Source organism: Mauremys mutica, chromosome 12, assembly GCF_020497125.1.
Source record: "Mauremys mutica isolate MM-2020 ecotype Southern chromosome 12, ASM2049712v1, whole genome shotgun sequence".
NCBI classification, from domain to species: domain Eukaryota; kingdom Metazoa; phylum Chordata; order Testudines; family Geoemydidae; genus Mauremys; species Mauremys mutica.
The window spans coordinates 61,450,314-61,470,521 of record NC_059083.1 but is presented as its reverse complement, the minus strand read 5'-3'; the positions used below and the strand labels follow the sequence as shown (position 1 = coordinate 61,470,521).

Sequence of the window (20,208 nt, the reverse complement as noted above, 5' to 3'; positions counted from 1 at the left end):
GATTGGACAAACACCTGTCAGGGCTGGTCTCCATAATATTTAGTCCTGCCTTGGGTGCAGAGGACTGAATTAGATGACCTCTCGAGGTCCCTTCCAGTCCCACACATCTATAAAATAGATTGCCATGTATGGGCACAGATAGATAAGGTGAATTTGGCAACTTTTAACACGTTAAAGGCTCACCTTTGAATTGGATGCACACAACCCCTCCTGCTCCCCAACCAGCCAAACAGGGAAAGTGAAGAGCCAGCCAGGAGTCCCTGGGCAGTGTCACTGCCTCGGGGCAGAGCATTCCCTAGGCCCAGCCTGCTGCTCTCTGGGCCTTGGGTCCCTGCCCCACGCAGCTGGAGGGCTTTCAGAGGCTTGGGGGGGATGCTGGACAGTACTTGCCCTGCGGGGAGCGGGAGAGCCCTTTGCTGGGCAGGGATCCCTTCCCCAGTCTGCTGGGCGCCTGGCTTGGGCCGTCCCTGCGATGATGCGGAGTGAGGGGTGGTCATTGCTAATTACCCCTCTTTGCAGCGCGCCCCCTTGCGGCCGGTTCGGGGGGTGGAAACCCCCGAACCCGCCGGCGAGTGGGGGAGGAACTACATCTCCCAGCGCCCCCGGGCCGAGCCGAGCCGGGCCGGGCCGGGCGAGCAGCCGCAGTAGCAGCCGCCATTCAGCCGGCGAGGCGCCCAGCAGCCTGCAGGGGCGAAGCGAAGGTGGGAGCAGGAGGGGCGCGGAGCCGCGCCAGCTCCATGCCGCAGGATGCGCTGAGCGGGGGGTGGGAGCTGCCGCCGCCGCCGCCCGGGAGCATCGCAGCGCGGCCGCACGCGGGGCCGGGATGGAGGCGGTGAGACGCTGCCGGCCCCAGGCTGCCCGCTCCGCCCGCCGCCGCCGCCGCAGCGCCCGAGCCGCCGCGCTCCCGTCGGGAGCCATGTAACCGCCCGGCTGCTCGCGGATCGCTCCGGCCCCCGGCCCGCTGCCGAGATGAAGAAGCAATTCAACCGCATGCGGCAGCTCGCCAACCAGACCGTGGGCAGGTAGGGGGCGGCCCGGCCCGGCGGGGAGCGGGACCGAACCGGGGCCCTGCTGGGGGGGCACCAGCCTGGGCAAACTCCCCCCCCCCCGTGTGTCCGGTCCTTTCCCAGCCCGGGCTCCTGCCTCCCGCGCCGTGCAGCGCCCCTCCCCGTGGGATCGGGGCGCCCTGCTCGGTTTGCGGCTCTGCCCGGGGTTTGCTAAATCTCTCTGGCGGGGCTAGTGGCCCCGCAGCTCCCAGACCTGGGTGTAGCTTCCAGCCTCCTTCTCGCTGTGTTATCGACTTATTCCTCGGACCCACCCCCCCTTCATCCCCCCCAGCCAGGCTGCCCATCGGTACCCTGCGCAGTGGGTGCCTTGTACCTTCTCAGGCTGCTCCTTGGCCTGATGGGTTGTGTTAGGAGCCTGCGGGCTTGGGCGATGGAATCGGTGTGGTGGATTTTTCCAGATGCGCCTCACCTGGATGGCTGCCCCTGCGTATTCACTGGCGTGCCCCATCCTTTATTCCTCCGTGGCGTTTCCTGGTGGGTGAGATCTCTGCTGGCAGCCTCTCGCTGGGCTCCCACTTGCCTGGCCTTCCTGGGGGGGTCTGCGGCAACAGGAGTTTGCAGGGACTAGAGAGGAGGTTGGAGCAGGTGTTGGAAAGGCTGGGAAGGGAGAGGTCTGCTGGCAGCGGGCAAGAGCCCAGCGGTAACTGGTGCACAACCTGGCCAGCCAATGAAGTTTGCTTTGGACTCTGGAGTCGGGCCCCGATCCTGCAGCAAAATGGGGCTCCGCAGGGGGTGGGCACATGCAGCTGTGGCCAGATCAGGGCCTTAGCGACATCCCCCCACCCCCCAAAGATGGTGCCACTGATAAAAGGCATAAACAAGCCAGACGCTGGTTTTGGTTCCATTTGGTTTTTGCCCTCAGGTATTGGGCAGGTGGAGAGTCTGGAGTGTCATGATAGGAATAGAGCATCAGCTATGCTGCGTTGTGGCCAGGCCCGGCCCAGTCCTATCTACCCGGACTGATTGATTAAGGAGGCTCTTTGTGGTGCCAATTAAACTCCACTGTGGGGATGAACATTGTTCTGTTTCTTTGATGACTGGATGTCGTTCCTGGACTGTTGCCGCGGACCCCGTATCGGTTTCTCCGGGTTTTGGCTTTGACACTGAACTCATCTTGGGCTGAATCGGGTTGGCTGGTGCCCGGATGGAGCTGGTAGGGTTGTTCCTGATTCTGCAATGAGCTCTGTGTAGATGGAGCCCATCAAAGTCGGTTGGGGCACAAGGGATGCCTGGGGCAACTCACCCTGTGATAGGATCTCGATTGGTTGTCTTACGCCCATCCCTAGGGTTATGCTTGCTAGGATTGGATGGAGCTTGGGAACCTGGGGAATACTCTGCGTGATCTGATGTGCTCTCTGGGACTGTGTCCAAAGACATGGTTTAGTTTATTGTTGTATAATTCTCCAAGATTTTGCAATGGCTTTCTATAGGGAAAGAAAGGGAGGGGTAGAGTTTTTTTTTCTTTTTTTTCTCTAATTAAACAAGTTCTTTTAGCTGGCAGAGAGGTGCAGGGGCAATGGAAAGGGAGGGCGGCTGAGTGGATTTCGTGGAATGTTATAACCCAGAAAATGCACCCCCAGGGCAGCGTATTTTGGCTTCTAACCTGTTTGTTGTCAGAATCTCATACTCCTTCTAACCTTTGGAGTGCTGGTCTTGAAAACAACAAGCCCGTGAATCGGCTCAATTCATGTCACACGTGTAAGCTGCCCAGAATGGACTTCACCATTCCCAGCAAGCTGTTGGAGTGTCATGTCTCTGCCTTTGAATCTGTGCAGTTCACAACCACAAACAGAGTGACCCTGGCGGCCTCTGGTTACCCGGCCTCTGGGCCGGCTCTGTTTTGCATTAGCTCGCGGAGCGTTGTTGTTTTTATGTCGTTTGCTGTGCAGCTCTGAGATGTGATGCGAGGCTGTCTCGCCACATGCCCTCATTCAGGATGGAACTTGCGCTCATGCTTAAGTGATTTTCTGAATCGGTGCCTCACTTTCTATGATACCAGATCACACCGAGCAGTGGCCCCAGTCAGAGCTTGGGGCCCCTTTATGTTAGGTGCTGTGCACACAACTAACAAAACTTAGAGTTTACTCAAAGGCTGTTGGATGCAAGGTTTGAAATCCCAAGAAAAATCCAGTGAGCTCAGACTTGCAATGATGTCGTTTTTATTTCTTTTTGCTTTTGGAGGAGGGGGGCTGAACGACTCCTCTGTTAGACGTTCACCATGCACAGCTAGGGATTGCATCGGCCCTGCTTTGAGTTGCTGTTGCACTATAAAACTGCATGGCATTTTGCAGAGAAGATCCCTGCCCCAAGGTGCTTATGATCTCAGGTCTGAGAGCTGCACAGAAGGGCCCCTGAAGTTGATGGGTTTCTGCAGGGGCATCAGGATCCACCGGCATTGATGTCATTAAAGGGATCGGGTCTCAAATTAGACATTGCACAGGAAGGGCCTGAAGAGCTTGGCAGGGAACAACAGGGAAGGACCTTATGATACACTTGTCACATCTGCCTATTGCTTGGTGTAGTTCTCAAGTGAGCAGATGGCAATTAGGGGCACTGTCCGGAGTGAAGGCTGTGGTGAAGCTGGGCTAGAGGAGAGAAGTGAGTTTTGAGGTGTGCTCTCAAGGAGAGTGAGGTACCATGGCAAGCAGCATCAGATGCTCAGTAGGGTGTGTGTGTGGGGGGGAGTTTTCAGCACTGCCCACCCCAAGTGTTTCAGAATCATGAGTCAGGCCCTCAAAATCATGAGAGTGCCTGAAAAGTCATGAGATGTTTCTCACTTTGGGGGTATTTCCCTTCTGGTTTTGGAGCCTTTGGGGATCACATTTCTGGCTTTTCTCCTCAGCCATGAGGGCTAGAAATGGAAGATGTTTAAATGGAAGTTGAGGTTCTTGCATCATCACCTGGCTCTGGAAGCTGGAACTTTGCAAAGAGCATCAGCAGTCACGAGGCTGGGGATAAAATCGCAGGAATTGGCAAGACTGGATTTACCATTATAACTGTGCCAGCCTCTGGATTTGAACTGTGAGCAGAGCAGACCCCGCTGAGACACTTGCTCTGTGGAATCTGGAATACTGACCGATAACATACTGCACGTATGGAGCCAGCTGTTGGAAGCCAGGCGGCTTGCTGAGATAGCTGGCGAACAAAGCGTGTGCTGATTTGAAGGCATGTACTTCTGCGACCTCAGCTGCAGCAGTGCTAAATCACTGTACCGTCTCTTTTGCAGTGCGAGTCTGTGGGGTCCCGGCTGTCCCGAAACAGATGGCTTGGTCCTAGCCTCACTCTGCAGGATGCTTGCTTTACTCATTGGCTGAGAGCCTTCTGTCCTAGGAACGTATGAATTGCATCCACATCAGGCCCGCATCCTGTATCCGACAGTGACCAGAATGTGATTCTTCAGAGGAAATTTCTTCCCACCCCTGGTCAGTTAACAGTTGGCTTATGCTCCAAGCCTATGAGGGTTTGTACATCTCAGCCAGTCTCTTTAGTATCTTGTCTAATGCAAGCATGGATGTTCTCAGCGTTCAAATAGGTGTCTGATTTTCTATTGAATCCTGCTATGCTCTTGGCCAAAATACTCTGGGGTGGCCATGAGTTCATGTGCCAGGAAAACAGAGGCTATTTAGTCATGTGTATTGATATTGGAGCCATCACATTTTAAAAATAAATAGGCAGCTATTCTGGTTGGAATGAATTTTGTCAATTTTTTAATGCCATTAAGTATAACAAACAGGGGCAGCGAGAGAACTGCTTGCTGTAGGCCTGGCATTGAGACATGCCAGAGGTGTGCATGCAACTTGGTTCTGCTCCCTTTGAAGTCCGCAAGTCCTGCCATGGATTTCCATGGGAGTGGGATGAGTGGGGCATGTGGTAGCAGCAAACCCGGGTGCTGATGCGAGGCAGTGGCTGGAGGCACAGACCTGGGGAGCAGCCCATTCGGAAGCGGTCCCACGAGGTGGTTCGTCAGTGCCGTCTTGGAGAGCAAGCAGGGTTTGGCATGGCCACGTGTAGAGCCGTGCTGGAGAGGGGCTGCCCGTGAAAGGGACTGGGCAGTGGTCAGAACGGGGTTGACTATGGAGGCTGATGAATGGATGGAGATTGGAACTTCTATTTAATGATCATGAAATGTGGTGCTGGGTAAAGGTGCCCCCTGGATCTTCCTGAAGAGTTGATGTCCTCAAACAGGTCCAGTGTAGGTTGCAGCCGGGCGCGCTTCCTGCAATGCATCTGAACTGGAGGGATGGTTGAGCTGAAGGGAGAGCTGTTCATCCATCTAGTCCCAGGTCTCAGTGCTGAGGTTGCCAGTTCATGTCCGTTGTAGGAGGGCTTTGGCGATATTGGGACTGAAATTTGCCAGCCCCTCCCACAGCAAACAGCTGTTGCGAGGTAACAACCTTCTTTCTCTACGGATTGTGTCCCCCAAATAAGTCAAGTGCTTTCAGTTGTCTGTAACGATCCCAGGACGTGGTTTGTAATAGCCGGGTTTTTTCCTTTTCCCCTCGTTGTTATTCTGCTTCACCCCAGAGATGCTGCAGATTAGTAGCATGTACATAATTTGTAATCTGCTCTAGGATCTTTCAGACCAAAGTTGGTACAGAAGTAGTGGACCAGATCCCCAGCTGCGCTCAGTCGGCTTAGCTCCATGGGCTTCAGTAGAGCTGATCTATACCAGCTGGGGCTCTCACTCATAAGTGATTACTATGGAGGCACGTCATAGAGCTTTGCCAATGAGATACACAGCTATTTGCTAGACAGCAGTACAGTGGTCAGTTAGGACTTGGGTGGTATCCCCAGTTCTGGATGGGGAGTGCATTCTAGTGGTTAGAGCGGAGGAGTCAGGAATGCTGGCTTCTGTTCCTGGCTTTGGGAAGGTAGCGCGGTCCTGTGGGTAGACCAGTGGTTTCAGACGACGCAACCAAGCGCATAGATTTGGCAGCTTCTTTCTGAGCGAGAGTGTGGCTGTGAGTAGGGGCTGCCGTTATCAGAGGCCTGGTCATTAAAATGAACTTGTGTAACATTTCAGTTCCCTTATTTTTGACACGAGGTGGCTGATAATCGACTGCTTCCTAAGGTGGATGTACACGGTGCGAAGAGGGGTGAAGTGCAGGTAAATAGGAACAGCAGTGAGTGGAGCTGGTGAGACCTGAGTTCATGGTATCCTGGCTTCCAGCTCAGTGCACTTTCCACTAGGCTAAAGGATATTTTGACATAGGGAGGGTCTCTCCCTCCTCCCCCAGGCCATAGGCATAGAGGTGGCCTAGAGAAACAAATATGGCATGCATGAGGGCTCTTCTTGCCATGTCAAAACGAGCCTGCCCCTAGTCAAGATGGCCCCTCTGCTCTGTGGTTAAGAAATGGTGATAGCTCGCCTGTGCCACGAACGCCAGCTCAGGCAGAGAGCAGCACCCAGGGTTCTCCAGGCAGAGGCTACATGTTCTGGTGCCAGAGTGTCTGGTCTCAGAAGCCTGGAGTCTGTCGCTATAAACCTGCTGTGTGGCCACTAAGGGCTTGGCTTCACATCCAGCGTGACAGCAACGCAGCTACACTGCTGGAGCGCTTTAGTGGAGATGCTCCTACACTGATAGGAGAGCTTCTCCCATTGGCTTGGTAACCCACCTCCCTGAGAGGCGGTAGCTATGTGGATGGGAGAAGCTCTCCTGACGACAGCCCTGTCTATCCGGGGGGGTGGCCCTAGGTCGCTATAACTGTGTCACGCAGGGGGATGGATTTTTCACACCCCTGAGCAATGTACCTATACCGAGATAGTGTAGACCTGGCCTAAGAGGCATCCCATATCATGGCGTTCCCTTGCTCTGGGTGGGCATCACACTTACCTAACCCTAATCCCTTTTAAAGGAGCTTTCTCTCTGCCCTCGCTGAGATGAGTGGGGCCCACGCAGGCCGTGCTATTCACGTTGTGAGTGAGCCCTGCAGTTACCCCAAGGCACTGAAATACGTTTCCATGTTGTCTCTCTCCAAATGCAGCCTAGCATTTTATTCGGCTTCCCCACTGCTGCTGTGCACTGAGCAGACATCGCCACTCAGCTGTGAATATAGCATAATAAATAAAAAGGACAGGGTGGCTTATTTGTTTGTATGTTTCCCTAGGACAGTTAACTCACAAGGAACAAATGATTTACATCTAACCCCTGGTTGCTTGTCTCTTTGGATCCAAGGTGTCTTACCACCTCAAAATCTCATTTCTGAGGTATCCTTCCCCCTCCCATCTTCAGAGATGGGAGTCATGCTCACAGATAACAGCAGGCCTCTGGTCCATGTTCTGAAACAGATGCAGACATCTGTATGGCTGCTCTCCACCGTTCCTTTAAATTTGTATTTGAAGGTCTTCCCTTTGGCTGCTTTAAGGGGGAAGGATAATATCCTGGCAAAGAAAGATGAAGTTGGAAGAGGCTGGTTTAATTTGATTCAGGTCTTTGGAGGAACGTTTGTCCCAGAAAACAATTGAATCTTTCCAGAAGACTGGCAATTCCTTCCCCCTCCCCCTATGTAGGATTTAGGGGAAATAAAGGCAATAAAGGATCATCTGTATTAGGAGCTTAGCTCTGGTGGATTTGCATCAAAATATGCATGACAATTCATGCTAGTGGCTGCTTTTTAGCATAGGAGTTAGAAACAGAAACAGTAATAGAGGTGTGAAACAGGCCTGCCAGTATCAGAATCACTCCGGCTTCTGCTGCTGCATAGACCTTTCCCTAGCAGCTGCAGTGTGAAGCTGCCATGATTCCTCACCATTTGGCTGTACCCTCAGGGTTCTGAATGGTGCTGCCCTGAAACCGACTTGAGCTTTGTCAATTTCACCCTGCTGCAACTTGGGAAAGCATAGGGACAGAGGTTACCTGCTGACTCTGGCAGACAGCACTGCATCAATTTATGTTTGGAAGATCAGTTTCATAACCCTGAGTCCTAGAGACATTCATTTGGTTAAATGGCAGTTCGGATTCTTCTGCAGAAGCTGATGGTTTCGGCTTCCACTCTTGCTAGGGAAAACAAATGAAATTTTCCAGTTCAGCTCATTCAACAGTAAATAATGAAATTAAATGCACTTGTACTTTTTTGCTCTGATATGCAAGTCTTTTATCTGAGGCCATTTTAAATAATAGTGGTGCGTTGGAAGGTGTTAGTGGCTGCCATCAAGTGGGTCTTTGGTCATTAGACAATCACTGTCCAGATTGGGGGTGTGCTAAGCGCCCTTCTTTTAGACTAAAGGGAAGGAGCAATTAAGCCCTTTTACATAGTGATGGCTAGAAACAATAGGAGGTTCCTGGCCAAGGCAGTTGGCTGCATGGCAAAGCCTGAGCAGGGCTAAGCCATCTGGTCAGAGGGGGGTTCCCGATTGCAAATGCAAGGGGTTAAGGGATTGTTTGACAAGCTCTCTGCCTTGTGGCCAGGGGATGCAGAAAGCCAGCAAAAGACCAGAGAAGTAGCCATGAGAGGGAGAGCTCCTAGGGGCACAAGACTAACTGGAAGGCAGGCTTGGACATAGTGAGCAAGGGAGCTGTCTGCTTTTCTGATACTACTGCATTCAGGGAAACAGGACTTTGTGTACATTCTTTGTCAATAAACAGAATTGCACCAAAGAAATATGTGACTGGTATAATCAATTTCTCCTCTCAGTGTAAACAACCCAGCAAAGCCCCTGGCTAACTGCTCCAGCCAAAGAGCCAACAATAAACAATAATCTCTTCCAGTTGAGGATTTCAAAGCACTTCACAAGAATGAACTGAAATCTTCACTGATTGTTCTATGCACAACTGAAGGAATATATTGTCACGCTATGCAGTCCCTCCATGCTGTCCAACTGTTCTGTTGCTCAGTGATTACAATTTTTGTTTTGTATATGTTGCTAGTTTAAAAAAAAACAAGAAACCTTACTTGTGTTACTGTTACCCCAGGAGATATGAGAATGAAAAGAAGCTACTTCTAGTGAAAAGTAAATTAAAAGCAAACTCTGAACCTCGGCATCCCTGGATTTCAGGGAAATTTTAATCTGGGTCCAAGCTTTGTGGGTCATTCCCATCTCTACTTCTTGCTGTTTGTGCTGTTCAAAAGGTTTGTGCTGTCAGCTTGAGATGTAGTCACTTAAAAAATGTTTCCAAGTAGTTTCAGGTTTCACACCTGTCCCTGAAGGCCCCTGCTGATTCTTGTGCTTTCACAGTTCCCTTTTCCTTACAACCGTCTTCCTCTCCTTGACTGCTGCATGAAAGAGCCACACAAACAGCAGGAGAAACTGTCTCCCCATATAAGAAAAGGGTGAAACTGACAATACATGGTGAAACTGACAATGCAGTAGTGCTGCCAAATGCCCAGTGGAAACAAACTGAAAATGGAGAGGGGAAAATTGGTTTTTTTTACTCTCCCTTGGTTACAGTGGGCTGAGCCGTCACCTGTAACGTTAGTTAGGGAAATGTGTTCAGACAATTGACAGTTTTATTATTTATTACAATAGCACCTGCTGGCCCCAACTGAGATCAGGGTTCTATTGTGCTAGGTGCTGGACAAACACAAAGTGAGAGGCAGCAGTTTTAACTTATTTTGTACTTCATCCAGCCTCATTCACCAGCAGAGGGTTGTTATGTTTGGGTTTGCAGCATTGCAAGAGACATACATTAGATTCCAACACCGAGGCCGCGATCCTGCGAATGCTTAGGTGCTAAAGCAGCTGAGCGAGCCAATTGAAGTCGATGGTCCTGCTCAGATGCTTAATTAAGCATGTGCAGAAATGTTGACTTGAAGATTTACCTAGGCCTAATTCAGGACATAACTGAAGCATATACTTAAGCAGATGCTTAAATCTGAGTATGTACTAAAGTGCTTTCCTGAAGTGGGGGTCTTAGGCCTGGTCTACACTAAAGGGGGGGGTCGAACTAAGGTACGCAAGTTCAGCTACGCTTCGAACTACCTTAGTTCGAAATACTCACCCGTCCAGACGCCGCGGGATCGAAGTCCGCGGCTCCCCCGTCGATGAACGGCGGTGGAGTTCCGGAGTTGACGGGAGCGCATTCGGAGTTCGAACTATCGCGTCTAGATTAGACGCGATAGTTCGAACTCCGAGAAGTCGAACTCTACGCGTCGACCCGGCAGGTAAGTATAGACCTACCCTTAGATGTTAAGTTCTTTGGTGCTGAGGTCTCTAGGTGCTATTACAGTATAACAATAATAGTAATTTTCAATAATCTTCTTAATACAGACTCACGAGAGATCCTTTGCTGGCCAGGGCTCCTTCTATGCTCTTCTAAAAATCCTCCATTTCTAACCTAAGCTACTCTGCCCTGTGTTGTCCCCTTTGAAGCGCTGTGTGGTAGATGCAATGGCTTCTGGCAGGGTGGGAGGAAGAAAGAACAGAGTGGGCCCCCCCCCCTTGCTAGCTGTAGAGTCTATCTGTCTTCCAAGATGACTCAGGCAGGAATCATCATTCTTAGTTCCTCCAGGGTCCATCCCACTAGTTACAAGTGGTGTCACTGGGAGCCGATCTCAGATCAGCACGAGGGGTAATTCTGTGTGCAATGGTCCCATCTGAAAGTGCCATCCTCAGGGGATGGATGCTTCTCGTTGACTGTGCTGGGAACCAAATCCGGCTGCTGTGCTGGCTGCTTGGCCCCAGAAGTTACAAGGGCAATTTGCAAATGCAGGGGACATTCCTATTAAAATTAAGGGCTAGATTCGCCCTCTGGGAGCAGCTATGATGGAGACAGAATTCAGCTCCAAGGCAGAGCAGGGGGCGGTACTGATCCCTCCCTGGGGGATTCTGCCAGCTTTAATTCAAGGCGGAGCTGCAGAGGAGCGCTACCCTGGAGAGATGCTAAATCCATGTACCTCCCTACCAGCCTGGCCCGGCCCCTCTCTGGCCAGCCTTGCCCACTGCAAGGCTTAGTCTGGACCCTGGGCAGAGCAGAGATGGGGTGAGCTGCTTGCATAGCTGTGTTCTCTATGCTGGCAGATTTACCACCCCAAAACCCAGGGAGAGATCCAGGCCCTAAATGTTTGTTGAAACCCTTGGAGAGGCCTGAATCCAAACCTTGAATCTGGGCCCCCTGGAATATTTTGGGCTCTGCCTCTTAGTCCCTTTGAATTGGTCAAGGTCATCATCCAGTAGCTACAAATGAGATGCTGACAAATTTCAGAATATCGCAGGAGTTAGAGGCTAAACTGACCTCTGGGTTACACCTGCACAACCCAAGATCTGGCAACACCATTGACTTCTGGGGAGTTACTCCAGGTTTCTGTCAGGGTCTTTGGCCAGCGTGTATCATTTTATTTTTATTTTAAATTTTTATTTTATTTCCCCTTAGTAAATCTGGGCCCAAACAAATGGAGGAAGTGTCCCCCCAGCCTCAGAATTGGCCCATTTTGTGGCCGATCCAGGAACGGCTCCCCCGGCACGACTTGTTTCTGTGAAATGATGGCAGTTGCATTAGTGAATATCCAGAGCGTTCTCGGTGGCGACTGACAAGCTGCAGTGAAGATGCTGTAACTTGGGTACACCTAGCCTCAGTCCAGAGTCCATCGGGAATGGTGCCAAGCACCTTGGATGGGCTCCTCAGGCACACCAGGGCTGATTGCGCTGGAGGTCTGTCCTCCATCGGGGAAGAAGGAAACAGGACCGAATCTGATGCATTATAAACTCCAGATCACACATTGTCTGTTTCCTGTGGACCTTTTGGCAGTGGAATGAGCTGGTTTGGGGGAGGGAGAGTTGGATTCCAACTCCGTTTTTTCCTTTGCCTGCAGCCTTCAAATGCATTTGCTGATCCTCTAGTAGAGAGACTATCGTAAGTGAGAAAAGCTAATCCTTCAGCATGTGGAGTCAAATTCAAATCCAAGTCAAATCTGCTGCGGAAAGGAAAGAAAGAAATGGACCAAACGACAGCAGCTCAGTTAACCTCGAAGGTCCTGACGCTGCACAGACACAGCGAGAGATTCCCTTGCTAATTCTGTCAGCAAGCAGGGGAATTACTGTTGTGTGGGTAGAGTCAACAGTAAAATACCCAGTGCACAGCCGGCATGAAGACAGGTGCTTCCAATTGGAGCTCGATCCTACAGGCTCCCGTGCACATAAGTAACTCTACTCACGTGAGTAGCTCCCTGGAACGCGAATGGCAATACGCAGGGCAGGGTGTGGGGCCAGGCTGCAGGATTAAACAGTGAAGCGAATGCATCTCAAAACTCCTGCAGAGCGAGTCTAGATTGTTTTACAGGCCACTGTCTCCTGTTCCTTTCCCTGGGGACTGCACCGGGAAGGCTTATGCTCTCCAGTGATCCTCAGAGCCATGCCAGGGGGTGTTCTGATGGCTAGTAGGGCCAGCCAACCAAGACAGCTCAGAGGGCAGGGACCAGATGCAAAGCAGCCTGCTGGACTCCAGGTTGGGTTTTGAGCGAAAGGCCAACAACCTACTCCTGTAAAAGAGCGGCCATTCTGGCAAAGAGCTGGATGGACGGCCTTGTTCAGCCCCTCCCAGCCCCGGGAGGCTTCAGAGTGTTCTCCATTCTCGTTTGTTCATGTTGCCGGGAAGTTGGGGAGACTCAAGTTTGTTGCGTGGGCATGGTCTGCGCAGAGGGTAGCAGCCTAGCAGGATCAGGAAGGGGCTCTCAGCCCGAAGGGGAGGAACGAATGGGAGAGACAGACCAGTGGTGAGTTTTCATGAGCTGGATGAATGTGGCACGCATGGGAAGTTAACGACTCATCCTGCTGTTAGAGCCAGCCAGGGCGTAAGGGCATCGTCTCCCACTCAGCAATGCCCATCGGGCCGCGCCTGCATTCTAGGCCTGGGCACGCACACCTCTGCCAAGGCACACAAGGCACCGAACAGCCGTCTTCCATTGGTCTTCATCCTGGGCTGCGTTTGACCTGGTGACCTCCAGGTGAAAGGCCTTTACCAGCTCCCGCAACCATCCGCCTTGCCCATTATACCCAGCTGTCGTTTTTGACAGTGTGTCTGATTTTTCAAGGGTGCTGCATTTCATCTGGCTGGTAAATGTACGCTCCCTACTCCTGTTATGGTTGGTCACGAATTCCCCAGAAAACCTGCTTTCCTTACCAGAGGGGGACCTGATTCTTTTGTTCTGCTTTACACCCAGGGTAAATGGAGCCTAAGAAACCTGCCCCTGGAGATGTGTTGCTCATCTGGCTACCAGCAGCACTGGTTCTCTGCTAAAATCCCAAGACCCCACTACCACAGTTCCCTAGCAGTCATTAGTCACTGTCAGTGGGAATTCATTACCCATGTACAGTGCTGAAAGTTTTCCCCTACTGGACATATTATTTGGTTCATCTGTTGCCTCCGGTCTTCACGTTTAACTAGCCCACCCTTCTTTTCTGATAAACATCACCTGCGTCGGTGTCTGCTGTTCTTGGAGGGACTTAGTGTCTTAATAATAATGGCATGTGACAATAATTAACTTTGGAGGGTTACGGGGACTGAGCTGGGCTTAAAATAATAACAGAATTCTCCACTCTGCTTGGTGGCCTAGTGTACTAAATCCTTACATAAATAGTTACATTCTCAACAGCCCCTTTTTGCAGCATCCCAGTCAAAAAAAAGTTGGTGATAAACCAGAGAGAGCATTGGTTTAATGGTTAAATCCTACAACCCAGGGGCAGGAATTCTGGGTTCAAATCCTGTCTCTGATACTTACTTGCTGTGTACCCTTGGGGCAGTCACTTAACCTCTCTGAGCTGTAAAATGGTGATAATATTTGCTCTCTGCATGGTGGGGGAGGAAGGGTTGGTGAGGCTCAGTGGCTGTAAAGTGCTTTGCAGATGCTCTCTAGAACATGTTTTATTTCTCACTGCTCTATTTACCTCTGCCTTGATGACTTTATTGGTCTTTCTGGCATCTGTGCTTATGTTTGTTCTTGGTTTTCCTTAGGATCACAGTGATCTCGAGTTAGTAGCAGATACTAGGAAAACCTGCACAATTCCATGGTGGGTCTCACTTGGATTGTCCTATCTTTAGGCAAAAATAACCCCCCAGAAACTTCCAAAAACGTTTTTGAATGTGAATTAATTTTTCAGTGAATCAGAAAATGGGCACTTCACAATGTTATGAAAACTGGCAATTCTGGGTTTCCCAGCAGGCAGTCGTGAATGTATTTTTTAAGATTCACAGTTTCCAAGGCCAGAAGGAACCACTCTGATCAGCTAGTCTGAGCTCCTGTACAACACAGGCCAGAGAACTGCGCCCGGATAATTTCTAGAGCAGATCTTTTAGGAAAACATCCAATCTTGATTGAAAAATTGCCAATGATGGAGAATCCACCATGACCCTTGATACATTGTTTCAGTGGTTAATTACTTTTTTAATTTTAAGGGTGAGAGCTCAGGCACTGACTTTTATTTTTCCTGGTGGCTGCTTCACCCCTGCTCTGCCCGAGGCCCCATCCCCACTCTGCTTCTTCCCCCAAGGCCCCTCCCTTGTTCTGCCTCTGCCCATCCCTGCTCCTCCCCCTCCCCTGAAACCCTCCCGCTTGCTCACTGCTCTCCCCAGGAGTGCCTCCCGCCAGCTGCCAAACAGCTGATCGGTGGCCTCACCAAACAGCTGTGTCTGGTGGGTGCTGAGCACCCCCTGTTTTTTTTTCTGTGGGTGTGTGCGCCCCAGAGTACCCCTGGAATTGGCCCCTATGGGTGAGAGGCTTGGGAAAGGGGGGAATTTTCCCACCCATTTTTCCATCCTTCTTGACCAGCCCTCTTGGATCCCTGCCCTGCATTTAAATTGTGTGGTAACGCCCCAGGGAATGGAGGGGAACCTGGCGTTACTATGCAAATCATTGTGAGGACTGGAATACTTGTGGCACCTTAGAGACTAACACATTTATTTCAGCATAAGCTTTAGTGGGCTACAGCTCACTTCTTCGGATGCATAGAGTGGGACACACAGACAGAAGATATTTATACATACAGAGAATATGCAAATTAGATACAATTAACTTAGGTTTAAACAGAGACTGGGAATGGTTGGGTAATTACACTAATTGAATCTATTTCCCCATGTTAAGTTCTCCTCACACCTTCTATGGGTCATCTCGATTATCACTTCAAAGGGTTTTTTTTTTCTCCTGCTGACGATAGCTCATCTCAATTGATTGGACTCTTCCAGTTGGTATGGGTACTTCCACCTTTTCATGTTCTCTGTATGTATAAATATCTTCTTGCTGTATGTTCCAGTCTATGCATCCGAAGACGTGAGCTGCAGCCCACGAAAGCTTATGCTGAAATAAATGTGTTAGTCTCTAAGGTGCCACAAGGACTCCTGTTCTTTTTGCGGATACAGACTAACACGGCTGCTACTCCGAAACCTGTCATTGTGAGGATTGTTTTCCGAGAGGGTCTAGACGCAGGCTCTTTCACAGAAGCGATGAGTTACTTGTCCTTAAAACAAGTAGAGTGTGCGCCTCTGGTTTGTGTTCTCCATGGTTTGGATGTAGACTTTGCTTAATAGGAAACAAGGGTAGATCAGGGTGGGGTTGAAAAATGTAATGACCAGAGGCGTTTTTTGGGATTTTTCAGAAGTGACCAGTTGTCACGGAGTGCGGGGGAGTCAGGGCCCTGCACCCCCAGCTTCCTGCGATTCACAGTGACTCTCAGCCAGCCAGTAAAGCAGAAGGTTTATTTAGACGACAGGAACACAGTCCAACACGGGTCTTGCAGGCACAGATAACAGGATCCCCCCTGTTAGGTCCATCTTGGGGCCCCAGGAGCCCCATAGCCCCCATTGGGGATCAGAGCCCTGTCTCTGCTTCCCTTCTTTCCCCAGCCAGCTCCAGTCTCCCAGCCCCCTCTGGCCCCTCCTCTCTGCTCAGCCTCTTTCCCGGGCCAGGAGGTCACCTGACCCCTTTGTCTCCAACACCTTCTCCTGGCACCTTTGCAGGGGAGGGGCCCGGGCCATCAGTTGCTAGGAGACAGAGTGTCAGGCATTCGGATGCGCTGGCCTTTTGCTTTGCTAGATACTTAAGATCTGCACACAGCACCCCAGTAAGAACAGTCCCACTTCGTCACACCTCTCCCCCCTTCGAGACCGAACTGAGCGGGGTCACTCCAGCCAGTGACCTGGGGAAGTTCGAACCCACCTACATTCCCACAGATGCCCCAGGGTCCCCCCAGTTATGGGGGAAGAGTTACTCCAGGCCATTCCAGTTTCCTGCCCCCCTTTAGGTCGGGGAAACTCGAGGGCACTCGCAGTTTGCCGCTGGGAAGGCTTATGCACCTCGTGCCCTTTCCCCACCCCAGTACCCCTGGGGTTCAAGCTGGGCTGGGGGCTTCTCCCCGCGTTCCAGGCTGGGGGGCTGTGATTCGGGCTCTCTTGGTTCGGAGCTCCCCCCCTTTTTACCCTGGCCCCCCTCTGGAAAGTCTCCTCTGTGCTGGGCAAGGGTCCTACAGCCATCTTCCCCCTGTCCCGGGCCTTCCTCCCCCTCTGGCAGGGGTCACAGGAGCAACAGTGCTGCCGGACATGGGGAAAGACCCCCGGCCAGTAAAAGTTCCATAGCAGCCGCTGCTGGGTACGCCAGGCTCCCTGGTGCCCCGAGAGGGGAATGTCATGGGCCCGGCACAGCAGCTGGCGGCGATACTTCCGGGGTACCACCAGCTGCCTCCTGATCCCCCCTGACTCCACTTTCCCTGCGGGAGCCCATTCTCGGTACAGGAACCCCTTCTCCCACAGGAACCTTTTCTGGCTACCTCCCCCCATGGTCTGTCCCCCACCGAGGTCGGCCAGGTCCCTTATCTTCCGCAAGGAGGGATCTTTCTGCACCTCGGCCTGGAACTCAGCCGCTGGGGCAGGGATGGGGACCTGCTCTTTCTCACCGGCTGGGTCTGCGGCCGCAGCCTCTCTGAGCCATGTCCCTGGGCGTTCCCTCCCCACCAGGTCAGGGTCCTGTGGCTCGGGCAGAGTACCTTCCCCGTTGTCAGGGCGCAGTGCCCTGCGCCGACTCTGACTACGGGTCACGACCAGGGCACCCCGGCCATTGCTTGGCCAGTCCTCGAGGTCCCCCCCCATTAACACCTCCGTGGGCAAATGTGGGTGTACCCCCACGTCCTTGGGGCCCTCCTTGCTAAAATAAATTTGTTAGTCTTTAAGGTGCCACAAGTACTCCTGTTCTTTTTGCGGATACAGACTAACATGGCTGCTACTCTGAAACCTGTCATTGATCTTGGGTCCCTCCATTTTTCTGGTGCCCAGTTTGTGGCACCTTAAAGAAGAAATCCTGGCCCTTGATTTGAGCCATTCAGGTGATTGGCCTTGTTTGAACCGGGGCTTCCTGCTGACAGGATAGGTGCAAAGCTGACTCAGGAAAACAGGGAGGTGGGTTTGTTCTTTTGTGCCCTGGGAAGGAAGGCGACATGGATTTTAATCCTCCTTTATAAGACAGTGACAGTGACAAAACTGATGATGAAATATTAATGGAGAAGGCAGAGGAATGTTTTGTCCCCAAATTGAACATAAATCATGAGCTCCCGTGTTGCTGGAACCCAAACCGCAGGGAGACGACGGAGGCGCTTGCCATGAGTTTGTGAGACCCCGACACTTGTGAGCGCAGGGAGGGTAAACAGGACCGTGCCAGGGACGTGCTTGTCACCAGGTTTTCAGATAAATGATGCTTCCCAGAAACTGCTGCTAGAATCTGACCTGCCTTTGCAGAGAGCTCAGTGCGCTGAGCATAATTCTGACAGTGGAAATGGCCAGGTATGGGAGCGAGTGGCTTGGAGGGGGTTAGAGGAGGCGGTTGGGGTTAAGAGGTAGATTAGTGCAGTGGCTCTCAACCTTTCCAGATTATTGTACCCCTGTCAGGAGTCCGATTTGTCCTGCGTACCCCTAGGTTTCACCTCACTGGAAAACTACCTGCTTACAAAATCAGACATAAAAATACAAAAGTGTCACAGAACAGTATCGCTGAACAATTGCTGACTTTCTTATATTTACTATATAATTATAAAATAAATCAATTGGAATATAACTATTGTACTTGCATTTCAGTGTATCGTATAAAGAACGGTATAAACATGTCATTGTCTGTACGCAATTTTAGTTTGTACTGACTTCGCTAGTGCTTTTTAGGTAGGCTGTTGTAAACTTAGGCAAATATCTAGCTGAGTTGATGTACCCCCTGGAAGCAGGGCTTTGGAGCGGAGCCCAGAGCTGGAGCACGGACCAGTAGGTTTTTGCCCGGAGCTGGAGCGGAGCCGGGGTGGAGCAATTCAACAATTTGATTGCTCCAAATCCCTGCCTGGAAGACCTCTGCATACCCCAGGGGTTCGCGTATCCCTGGTTGAGAACCACTGTATTAGAGCACAGTAATAGACCCCCCCATGCACATTGAGAACTCAAATGCCTCGAACAAGGAAATGCTTGTGCTGATGGGCTGGCCAGGACAGACAAAATGCTCAGAGGACAGGAAAAGCACCCCAAGCTAACACACCCTCTGCTTCAATTGCAGACAGTCCAAGGGAGGATCAAGAGACTGTTTCTAGCCTATGCTGAATATAAAGGCACTGGCTGCTCATTCAAAGTGTGTGTCCTCACTGGCTGCAGCAAATGGGTTGTGTCTTGGGTCAGTGTGCAGATGGAACTGATGTCGTGTGTGCAGTGCCTAAAGGTGTGCTAGGAGCCATGCGGGGCAGGCAGTGTGACCCGCTTCCCGCCCAGAGGAGCTTTACAACTGCAAATGTACCTGTAATGCAGCAACCAGAGGTGATGGCGCAGCAGAGGGGGGTGGGGAAGGGTTTGCTGGAATGGCAGAGACAAGCTCAGTCTGAGGCTTGGTTTGTGCAGGCTATGAAGCGACCATGGATTCTTTACGTTTAGTGTTGTAACTAGCTGGTTCCTTGGACTCTTTGCAGCAGAAAGGAGGGTTGGATGAGGCCGGGGGGTTGGTCTGCCTGGCAGGTTCTGGGAGAGTTCCCCAACCATGCTGGGCAGCCTGGAGAATGGGATGGAGGAGGAGATAGAAGAGCTATTGCGGCTGAGATCCTTGGCGGAGCAGAGGGGATGTCAGAGATGCAGGCAGGAGCTGCGTATTCGGGTCCTCAAGGGAAGGACAGATTGTTTGAATGTGATAGAGCACTTTGGGGAGATGGCCTCAGACAGCAGCCGGCCAAGGATAGGAGCTGTTCCTTACCCTGCCCACCAGACAAGAGGAGTTTAACGTCCAGCTGTCACTGAAGTCAGTGAGCAGTGGGTGCGAATGGCTCTGGGCGGGGCTTTGGCAGAAATTGCTGAGCCCGCGGAACACTTCAGACTCTGAAAAATAGCACCATTTCCATAGGTGGTGACCTGCAGCGACCCTGGGTCAGAGAGCAAGAGCAGGAGATCTGCTCACACCAGGCTCAGGGGATCAGGACGCATCCTGGCATTTTCCCTTTTTCGATGCCACCACTGGTTTTCTCCAGAAGCAGCAAAGAATCCTGTGGCACCTTATAGACTAACAGACGTTTTGCAGCATGAGCTTTCGTGGGTGAATACCCACTTCTTCGGATGCAAGCCTCTAACATTCACCCACGAAAGCTCATGCTGCAAAACGTCTGTTAGTCTATAAGGTGCCACAGGATTCTTTGCTGCTTCTACAGAACCAGACTAACACGGCTACCCCTCTGATACTTGGTTTTCTCCAGTACCTCTGCACCTGAATGGTGCCAGCCAGCTGCCTCTCCCGCCTGGCTCAGGCAGTGTGGTTTCTGTAGCCTCCCGTTTGCTAGTGCTGGTGAGACGTTCAGGGGAAGGCTGGACTTTTGATGTAGCCAGCTCTGTGTCCCTTGAAGCTGGACTGTGAAGCGGATTGGGAGGGTTCTGTGTCAGTAGCGTGCTTTTGGGATCATGTGTTCATCACTCTGAAATAGCAACAGTCATTTACCTGGCAGCCAGCGGGGAGTGGGGGGTCTCCTTTTACAAGGCGCATTGTCTGTTAAAGCGAGTGTATGTCAGAAGAGGGAGGAGAAGGGCCACCTGGAAAGCCAGCCAGCCGAGGGCCAGAACGAAGGCCTGTTACAGCCCAGGCACTGCAAATAACCTTTCGCCTTCTCTGTCATTCTGGGCCCAGCCTTGCAGGGACCTGAGCGCTTTCAATTCCTGTTGGAGTCCAGGGAAGCGGGGAATGCTCACAGCCTGCCAGGATCGGGACCTTCAAGAACATC

General features: G+C 51.6%; 1 protein-coding gene across 11 annotated transcripts in view; it reads left to right on the top strand.

The window, feature by feature from the left end:
* The first annotated feature begins 682 nt into the window (after positions 1-682).
* Positions 683-20,208, top strand: part of ARHGAP44 (Rho GTPase activating protein 44) — a 157,949-nt gene continuing 138,423 nt past the window's right edge. For 4 of the 11 annotated variants that reach the window (XM_044982409.1, XM_044982405.1, XM_044982408.1 and 1 more), the window contains exon 1: positions 761-1,022. In XM_044982409.1, the coding sequence (XP_044838344.1) occupies positions 970-1,022 (53 nt within the window). In that variant the 5' untranslated portion in view covers positions 761-969. Of the gene's footprint in view, positions 702-757; positions 1,023-20,208 lie in introns of those variants that run through there. The other 7 variants (XM_044982407.1, XM_044982410.1, XM_044982414.1 and 4 more) reach the window with 5 other exon arrangements.